Here is a 10,612-nt window from a genome sequence, read left to right on the forward strand (position 1 = left end):
TAATATGACTATGAATATTAGACTACACAAAAAGGGATATTGTTAGAAGTTGATTACACACCACACCAATCAAAGCATACAAGTTTGCCAATTTTTGATATGATTACAATAAATTCTCTAAAGAAGACACCAAACAGAATAAATGAAGGAGTGACAGAGATGAAACCTGTATGGTTGCGGTAGAGCCATGGACAGCAACATACCAGCATCAATTATTTCAAATGTCCCAAGTTCCGATGAAAGAATTATAGATCTTCAAAATGATCTTCACAAGTTTTGACAACCCTGAGTTTATCATTACAAAACAAGAACTGGTATAAAATAAATTATTTATACTTATAAAATAAGTATATACCTAAATAAGTGTATACATGTTTAAGTAATAAAATTTGAGAGAACTATAAAAAAAATAATTTAAAATCCAAAATAGCTATAGTTTTAACAAAGTGAGAGAAATATTTGATCTAATTACCAGAAACTAAATTGACAGACCCACTTATTATGTATCTTATTCTTTATCAGCAATGAAGCAAATGTAAAAGAAGTTATTTACTTGCTTATGTTGAAATGCCCTTGTATTAAAAATCAGTTCTAAAATTAGAACGACAGCTATTTTTACAAAGCAACTGCATTGTTTATTTAAATAATTTTAAGTTAACAAAACATTTCTGTAATCATAAACAAACTTCCATTTTTTAAAAAATCTAAAATTTGGAAAGTGGATAGAAAATCATGTCTGATATGGATAAAATTAAATTTGATTAAAGATAATTTTGACCTATGAATATCTAAGGCCACCAGAGTTCAAAGAAAAAGTGAAACAACACTAAATTATCACATCACATTTTCTAATTATTTTGTTCCCATTAAATAAAAAGCCAAGCTGGGAAGTGAAAGATAAAAAGTAACTATTTAAAAGCTAGTAGCAATAATGTTAAAAAAAAAAGAACCTCTAGTTTACAGGCCATGCATTAAAAACAGTTAATGAAAAATTGTTTCCGTCGGAAAAAGTCACTTTGTTCAATTAATTTTAATCTCAAACCTACCACTTATCATGGTATAAAAAATAGGTTAAAACAATTTTATCCCTAGTCTTATAAAAAATTATAAAAACGAAACAAACTTAAGTTGGGACAGAAAATTATTAAACATACAAAATGTACTAATGCAGAGAAAAAGGTCAAAAAAATGTATTCAATTTTACTAAGCTAAAGTTTTAATATTATTAGTATGTTTATTCAGCATATAAAAGCCAAGTTCTATATAAGCTGAGAGGCTGTAGGTATTGAGAAATATAAAGATATTCAAACAAATATTTTCTTCTGTTTTATCTATCTAAATTATATTTTCAATGATAAGAACCTAAATTAACAAATAAATATATCTTTTCAAATGCATATTGAGAAAAAAGCTGCATAACTAATTTTGAACAGTGACTTGGGTAATGATGATATGAGTTTCAATTAGCATTTTAATAGAGAAGCACAGATATAGCTATTACCATTACCAAAATAGCAAATTTGAGATTGCATACAAATAAATTTCGAAAATGAAAGATAATAACTTACAGTAATAAAAAAAATGTAAGACAATAATTATTGAAAACAATAACAAAATATTTTAAAAGAAATGCAGGTATTGGAAGTATAATTTTTAAAAACTCAAAATCAACTACAGTGTGTATGTTTAATGTGCTATAAACCTACTCATTACAATATTCAGTAGAAATTTCATGAAAGCAGCTATTTTCTGTGCCTGATTCAGCAAGTTTATTAAAAATATTTTTTTTGATGTCATTGACAAAATGTTTGAAGAGCAAAGTAGCAGAAGCACTAACTCAAATGTAAAAAAAAATTCTAAAAAAAAAAGAATAATATTGCTGCAGCTATATAAAATTTTGTGATAAGTTTAAAAAAGACATTTTTTTGCAAGTAAAGATTACTGAGTCATGTGAAACTAATTATCTGACTGATTTACAATTTACTTGAATGAAAACTGCTTTACTGAGCATGACAGCAATTGTAATTAAAATTTTAATTACATTGGTTAAAAAATCCTGAATGAATGCTAACAGTAGAGCATTTCATGAATTTTAACTTAGTAAAAAAAGAAGCTTCACTGCAGATAATGACTATCAGATGAAACAAAATCTGTTTATACTAGGGTTATTATTTAGAACAAATATTCCCTATACAGCAACATACTTAGCGTTAAACAGAGGCCTCAATAGTCATAATAATAAAAACAATGTTGACAAGTGTGAAAATGGTAATGACAACGCTGATGGTGACGATGGCGGTGCTGGACTGGTGGTGCTGCTGCTCAGAGTGCTGCCTGATTTCGAGGCTGGCGTGACATCATGCATTCCCATTCTGCTTCTGAGCAACATAGTCACTGTAGGCAATGGTGATTTTCTCGCTGCGATAGCGGGTCAGTCGTATAGATTTGCGGACTTCGGGGGTGATTGGTCCCTTGAACCCACCTTTACGGAGAAGGGAGTCAATGGTCTGGACTCTGTCCCAGCCTGTAAATAAATTTAGTTACATGAGAGTTCTAAAAATAACCACTGTTATGATGTATGTTTGATTAGGCTAATTGGCGCGCATGATTGATGGTGCTGCTGTATATTGAACGAGTGAAAGTGTGACGCGGTACGCAAGAAAGTGACGCTTTAGTGTTAGTTTATTGTTGCAGGGTAAGAAGTTAGAATGGAGTCTTGTCCTAGTAGCCTTGGAGTGATGTCGTATATGTAATCAAGTATTAATATCATTTGTACAAGTCATTGCATGTATTAGTATAGTGAAATAAATAAGAGAGCTGACTAACGTCTTCTATCAAGTCATTTGGATGGTTTGATTTTGTCATACTGTAGAAGGAACTAGCAATTGGCTAAACCGAGTATAGTGGTAGTGCTATAACCTCACATAGCAGTCTTAACAACCCCCACCTATTAAAGTTCACTAATGATAATTTTCATTCATCAATTTTTCATCTAATAAAGCAGAAGGTCAAATCCAGCAGATCTGGAGCACTCTTTGACATGACGGGAATCTCTACCAGTTTTTCATTCCTTTAATGGTGCATTTTTCCATGTCTGATCTACCCCACCCAGTAGTATTATTGTTAATGGTTTCAAAGCTTGTCCTACAATAGTTTACTGATTCAGGTTAATGCCTAAACTACCCTCAATTTTAGATATCCTGGTCTGATATAGATATTCTGTCATTGTCCAAATTTATGTATTACATACTGAAATTTAGTGAACACCAAATAACTAAAGGGTCTGGAATAGATTCTTTAAAACACTACAGCACTGCAAGGAGTAAATATTAAAAACTGAAGTGTATGTACAATACTGTTTTATCACGCAAGATGAATTGAATTTAGAACACACACCTTGTTCAACAGCTACTTCAGGAAGATAAGTTGCTGTCTTTTTGTGACCTTTTTCGTTGATGAATTCAATACGAATACCATGAGAGCCCAGCTGCAAATATAAAAAAAATTTTGTGACATATCTGGAATGTAGAACAATTTTAGATGAAGATGAAAATAAAAAACAAAAATCATTCTTTAAAATAAATAAAGTACCCAATGATTAATGAATCATACCTTCTAATTATTTTAAAACCAAGAAGGCTTACTACCCATTGTAATGAGATGTAATGAAAAAGAAATTAGCTTCTCTCTTACCTAGTTCCAACATTACTATAAAGAACTAAATGTTGTATAATTATCTGTTATTTGACTTCTTCAATCTTTAAATTACCCAATACACCTCACCTATGCTTATTCTATCAAACTGCTCTATGCACTACCTTCCTCCATCTCACTATGTTATCTCCCTCTGTCCTCCTCTTACTATCTCCGCGCCTCTCATTCACTCACTCACTCCCACCTCCCAATCTAAGTAATCCATGGCATCCTCAAAATGAGTAAGAAGAGAAACTGAACAATGAAGTTTAGGAAATTCCTCTTTGGTTATTGGCTCAAACCGACTGTCTTTAACAGCACTGAAACATAGAAAGAAATTGTTTTAAAAAAAAAAGGCACAAGCCCTTATCTAAACCAAACCAGGTTTTCAGCAGGGCTGGATAATTATTATTTACCACTGGTGAATTATTTTTTGGTCTATTTGAAGTAAAAGCAACAGGTAGTTGTTTAAAATTCATAGCAACTTTAACGTAACATTTCAGAATATGACTTTTCAATTTCATGCTAATTACTTTTGTTAAATTATTCACACATTTAATAAGAGAAATACCATCTGTACTGTAAGAATATGATGACAAAGGTAACCAATAAATCCTTTTAAAGAAAACTAAAGTATTAACTAAAATAATATTCTCTATATGTTGACTTGCCAAAGAGGAAAAAGCATACACTTAATTGCATTTTAAGTAACTAGAGGGGTTTAAAATACAAATTGGGAGGTCGGCGTGGTCGAGTCAGTGAAGCTCATGGTTGCTTAACCAAAAAATCTCGAGTTCGAACCCTCGGGCAGATGAAATCTTGAGTTCGAATCTTCAGACAGATGAGGCTCGATACCTGGGGACATTTCTAGGAGAGACAACTAAAATGAAACAACTGATGCCTTGTAGTTTGTTCCTGGTTTGACAAAGGCTATGGAAGCAAATCCAACACAAAGAAGCAGGCTGAAATCGGAGTCCACTGCCTATATGGTGTATAACAAGTTGATGTGTATACTTAATTGTGTTGGGTGGAATCCCTTCCAACACTACATTTAAGAACGATGAAGAAAAAATACAAATGGTCTTGTTTAACTGCATAAAACAGCAAACTTACCTTGTAACTGCATATTCACGAAGACCACTATGTAGCGAGGTGGGTGAGAATGTACCTATACAACCACGCAACCGTCTTTCTCTTCCCAGCTTCCAGGTCACAAAAAGAGGGCTAAGATGGAAAAAAATTCTAATAAAAATACATTTTTCACATTATAATAATAGATATGGCAGTCTTTTTTTTAAAACATGACCTTTGTAACTGCCCCACCCATATGAATAATATCATATGATACATAAGTAAGAGTATAACATGGAGTGAAAATCATAATTGTGTTGTGCATTATAATATTGAAATCAGCTGTTTTTTTTTTATTTCATATAAAAATGAATAGTGAGAGAATATACATTATTATAGATCACTAAATATATTGGTGATCAGTAGGCCTAATACAAAAATTTTCAGCAACAATATGATAAAGTTTAAGCTAAAATTGAATTGTCTTACATTACAATAGCTTGCCAAACTAGTAACTAGAGTACATAAAATTATAGCAGTGTTGATACTGAGCAGTAACTGGGGAGAAGTCAAGCAGTGTGATTGTTAATGTTATGTAACATAATGTAGGCCAAGTTCATAGGCCTTCTGTTACTGATCTACTATGCTAATATTATTAGGCTAAAACAGTAAAAGGCCACTTAATATTATTTATTAAGATTAGGCCCTAAGGTTTTAAGATAAAAACAAAAAAAAATTGGCATAGTTGACCCTATTGGCTAGGTTTAATAATTATTATAAACAACCAAAATATAGACAGTCGTCACATCAGACTTGTAACCAAAATTAAAGAAACATATTTGAAAAGAAAATTTTAATCTCTCTAAAAATAGTAGTTTAAAAAACAACTCCTTTGTTTAGGCCTAACTTTATTTATTTTGGCTGCTTGTTGTCACGTAAATGGAATTTTTTAATGAGCTTAATAAAATCATGTTTTGAAGTAGGTAAATAAATTGGTATTTAACAATACGTCTGGATTAATGAATTTGTTTAAGTTCTAGTGAAAATGTAGATCTATAGATTTCCAGAATCTAGATCTAGTAGATCTATCCATTGCCAGAATGCAGGATCTACATTAATTATTACACATCCTGTTGCCCCTTGCGGATCAAAATGAGACAATCCACATCCAAAAACCAAGTTGACAACAATGTGAGAAATGGTGGTTAAAAAGGGGCCTAAAATAAAATTAAGAGTGCTAGATATTCTAATAATTTTATTTGTTATAATACATACGATTTTAAATCAGCTGAAAATTAGCAACTAATATAATTTGAGGGTGACTTTGTTCAAGTAAATTAGGTCATACTTACTATGCCTCATTCGTAAAGGGTGGGACAGGTCTAGGTGGATCATAGTTGTGAAGATGACTGTGTAGAACGTCAAAACAAAAATAACACATTTCTGGAAGGACTACAGAATAGCCATTTTTATGGTAACTAGAATGACCCGCTTGTAAATTTCCGTTACATATAGAAGGCATTGAGTTGTTGAGCTTCTGTTTCTTAACCCCACAGCAGCTGCTAGCCATGTTTAGATAAAACGTCACGTCAATTCTCGCGCGATTTGAGTGTGTTGTGGCCTTCGGTACTTTCCGGTAATTTATGTTTATTCCGAATAGAACTAGCTTGAATTTTGTTTTGATAAATTATGTTTACTAGAATCTACAAGCATTATGGTATAGTTATATGATAATTAGACTTACATTACAGTTATTTTACGTGCGAAAAATCTCCTTAAAACATTCACTGGTTTAACTAAAGTATTAGACTTTTTTTTTTTTTATTTGACCAACTATTATTCATACAACGATAACAACAGCCTGAAAAAATAGACTGAGTTATCTTTCTGTTATTTTGCATCAACATATTTACGCGACAAACTGAGCAGATGACCTTAAGATTCTGTGTGAAGGTTATAGATCCAATAGAGTACACATCCATGTTGCATGAATCAAAAACAGTAAAAACAACACATAAATGGCAATACTTTAGTTTTTCAACCGTTGGCCTACATTGTATCCTTATGGGAGAAACAATAAAACGCACATAAAAACCTGTAAATGCACACATATACCCCCCCCACCCCTAAAAATGCATAAACTCTCCTTAGATATATTGGTAACAGAGTTTCTTCCAGGCAGTGTTTCTTCCAGACTTTTTTCTCCGGGGGGGCACTTGAAATCTTCGGGGGGGGGGGGGGGGGCGGTAAACTTTCTTCGGGGGGGCGGACACTGTTAAAAGTATATCTTTTCTATATAAATTATATAAATTTCATATCGTTCGGGGGGGGGGGGGGGCGGTAAAAATTTTTCGGGGGGGGCTTTCGAAGAGATGCCTGGAAGAAACTCTGCTTCCAGGCATCTCTTACCGCCCCCTTGAACGAAATGAAATTTATATAATTTATATAGAAAATATATACTTTTAACTGTGTGTCCCCCCCCGAAGAAAGTCTACCGCCCCTACCCCCCCCCCCCCCCTCAAGAAAATTTAAAGTGCACCCCCGGAGATAAAATGTCTGGAAGAAACACTGATTGGTAAAACTAAAAGCGTAGATCGCGAAATGAAAAGATGTCATGCGTGATTTAAGCTTTTTTAAAGACCTAGATTCTATATCTATAAGTCAATATTTGTATAAATTTATTTAAAAAATAAGTTTATAAGCTTTTTGTAATACTTATTTTATAAGGTCTAATTAAAACTGTTTAAAAATTGTAAAGATGACGATTTCTCTAAGAAATTGGGTGGGGGGGGGGGGGGGGGGGGGGACTATAGTTAGAGTAGGCCTTAACTTAATATTTTCCATAGCTCCAGTTAATATAATCTACTTTAAACCTTGTAATTTTTAACTAGTCGTAGTTTTTTTTTGTTAACTAGTATGTTTTTGCACAAAAAAACAGCTTGTTATGTTCTTGAAAGTTTCTATTTTACAATATAATAGGCCAGATCCCACATCTCTTAAAAAAAAAAACAATTTTCCAAAGAGCGTCAGTTGTTTCAAGGGAACGATTTATTTACTTACTTGGCTCTGGGGCCTTAGAACCTCGGGGGCCCAGAGGCGTAGCCACCCTTCCCGACGCCCGGGGACAAACTTTCAATTTGGCGCCCCCCCCCCCCCCCCCCCCGCCCCGACAAACTTTCAATTTGGCGCCGCCTTCCCATATATTTTTTTTATATTTATAGTGCAAAACTGCAGCTAAAATGAGCTTTTAATTTTTTTTCAACCCATTTTGGCGCCCCCTAGGGTCGGCGCTCGAGAACATATGTACCCCCCCCCCCGCGCCCCCCCCCCCTCGCTATGCCTCTGCGGGGGCCCGTGGACTTTGTCCACCTTTTTAAATAGTTGTTACGCCACTGGCGAGGAGGTGGACAAGCCCTCCACCCACCCCACCACCCTCCCCTCTGATGCTTGAAAGAAACAATACACTCAACAGCCCCATATTAGAATACGTGGTCGAGATCTCGGGTGAGAAAATTTTCATTAACCTGATAACCTGACTAACCCAGTACACCGACTTCTTAATCTTGCTATCTTCCTATTTGTTATTGAATATAGAATTCTTTGAAATAAGAAAAAAAAACCAGTGGCGTCGCTAGGCCGAGTGTCACCCGATGCGGCACCTTATGGTGTGACAGCCCCCCCCCCCCCCCCCCCAACATGTCGGGATCGTCAATTTCTACTTAAACTACTTTTAAACTCTAATTAATTTTCGCTTGAACTAGAAAAAAGCGTTTTCTTCTATATATTTAATTTGTTTGTCTTGGTGTCACCCCTCCCCTAAATGATGTCACCCGGGGCGGTCCGCACACCCCGCCCGCCTCTCAACGCCTCTGAAAAAAAACAATAAAAGAAAAGAACAACGTATCTATTAGTAGCGGTATTGCTTTACATTTAATATCAGGCCCGATAAGATTTTAGTGTGTACTTCTCCTAACTATTTTTCAACTAATTTTGGTTGTTGACAATATAGCAAGTCATTTTTATCGGTTTTAGGCCTATTTTCCACGTCGGTCTTTTGTCCGTGTCGGCCTGTTATTCATATCGGCTATTGTATTTTTTAGCGCAATTTCCAAACGGACATTTGCGATTATTAACTCGTTCTGGATGGATGTGTGTCCGATGTGTGTCCGGTGTGTGTCCGCAGCTTTAATTTGTATCTCCTCCTCAACGAAGCAATATCGAGGACTAGTTCCAAAAGCAAATATGTTAAGCAAGTTCCGAGGATAATTGTGGGCCAAAAAATTCCCGGAATTCCTTCCTGGATTTCCCGAAAAAGCCAAAAAACCTCGAAAAAATGCAGTTTTTGGCCCATATTTCGGCAACCAGACCACTTAGCGACAAACATTTACCAATCGATTCCTGCCATAATTTAAAACAATATTGCCGAAGAAAGTTTTCAAAAATATTCTTTCGTTCGGTCACAAAAAATTAATTAAGGAAATTGCGCTTAAATTGTTACTAGACTTTTTATTAACTTGTTTTACTAACTGCATTGTTTGTTTCTGAACGAAGTCTAATTTTTTGTTTCTCGATTCCATTCTCTACATTGATGAATTATGCTAGAAGCATTTTAAATACAGACGGGGGGGGTGGTGGTTGGGGGTTAGGGAGCTAATCCACTTCCCCGCTCCCCCACTCCCCTCCCTGGAGCCACCGTTTCTTCCAGACTTTTTTTTCTCCATTTGCTATTTCCGGGGGGGGGGGGGGGCCCGAAGAGATGCCTGACAGAAACTCTGCCTGGAGCTTTTGGGGCTAGAAAACCCACTTCACGGATCGCCAAAATGAAGCTACACATTGGGCAACAGTTAGTGATTGTGTGGGGCTATTGGGCAACAGTAATTGTGTGGGGCTACTGGGCAACATAAATTGTGTGCAGCTACTGGGCAACAGTGATTGTGTGGGGCTACTGGGCAACAGTTATTGTGTGGAGTTATTGGGCAACAGCTAGTGATAGACTGTGATAACCTGGCCCGTTTACTATTAATGAGCCGATCGTTTGAATATGTTACATAATACTTTATGACCATTTTTATGTAACCATTGTGTCCATAACACCGTTTAAAAATACTATTAAAAAAGCCTATGAAAATAAGCAATCGACTTTGAATTTTATATCGACGTCTATTGTTTTTTCCCCACTATTTTCGTTTTGTTTGCGTATTGATTGTGCATCTAGTAGGGAACACTCTTGTCGGCCCGTGGGATAAACTTAGGTAACCTTGGAGTTCTTGAGTTCTTTCAGGTAACAAAATCGTAGGAGATGAACTCGGCTGGGCAAAGAAGTAGCCATTATTAACCAGAGGCGTAGCGATGGGGGGGGGGGGGTGGGGGGCAGTGGGGTACATATGTCCCCGGGCGCCGACCTTAGGGGGTGCCAAAATGGGTTATAAAAACAAATTAAAATGTCATTTGAGCTGCATTTTTGCATTATAAATAGTTTGAGAGGGGGGGGGGGGTGCAAATAGAAAGTTTGAGGGGGAGGGGAGGTTGCACATCGAAAGTTTGAGGGGGGGGTGGTGCAAATTGAAAATTTGCTTCCGAGGGGGGCGCCAAATTGAAAGTTTGTCCCCGGGCGCCGGGAAGGGTCGCGACGCCTCTGTTATTAACCACATTATCAGATACGGATAAAATCTACTTCATGTATCCTATTTTGTTTTAGGTATCGCAAAAGGTGACAAGCGATTAATGAAATCAATATTCAATTCCTGATCAGTGGTTTTCGCTTTGTTACAGCAGACTTGTAAAGTAACAAAGAGGTCAAATTCAAAGTATATGTTACAAAAGCATTTAAGTAAAATCGGTTGTTTTA

General features: G+C 35.6%; 1 protein-coding gene across 1 annotated transcript; it reads right to left on the minus strand.

The window, feature by feature from the left end:
- Positions 1-700: 700 nt before the first annotated feature.
- Positions 701-6,592, minus strand: LOC131931286 (AMMECR1-like protein). The gene is made up of 5 exons (XM_059288026.1): positions 6,117-6,592; positions 4,807-4,917; positions 3,899-4,013; positions 3,397-3,487; positions 701-2,524 (listed from the first exon to the last, which is right to left on the minus strand). The coding sequence occupies exons 1-5, from the start codon at positions 6,332-6,334 to the stop codon at positions 2,358-2,360; spliced, it is 702 nt and encodes a 233-aa protein (XP_059144009.1). The 5' UTR covers positions 6,335-6,592; the 3' UTR covers positions 701-2,357.
- Between the last annotated feature and the right edge of the window lie 4,020 nt (positions 6,593-10,612).

Source organism: Physella acuta, unplaced genomic scaffold (assembly GCF_028476545.2).
Source record: "Physella acuta isolate Inbredline_101_S28 unplaced genomic scaffold, ASM2847654v3 ptg001937l, whole genome shotgun sequence".
NCBI lineage: Eukaryota > Metazoa > Mollusca > Gastropoda > Physidae > Physella > Physella acuta.

Excerpts from the sequence above, each read along its gene's own strand:
- LOC131931286 (XM_059288026.1), bottom strand. The coding sequence starts at position 6,334 with ATGGCTAGCAGCTGCTGTGGGGTTAAGAAACAGAAGCTCAACAACTCA. Across the intron at positions 4,014-4,806 it reads CGTGAATATGCAGTTACAAG|TGCTGTTAAAGACAGTCGGT; the intron begins GTAAGTTTGCTG and ends TCTATGTTTCAG. Across the intron at positions 2,525-3,396 it reads TGAAGTAGCTGTTGAACAAG|GCTGGGACAGAGTCCAGACC; the intron begins GTGTGTGTTCTA and ends ATTTATTTACAG.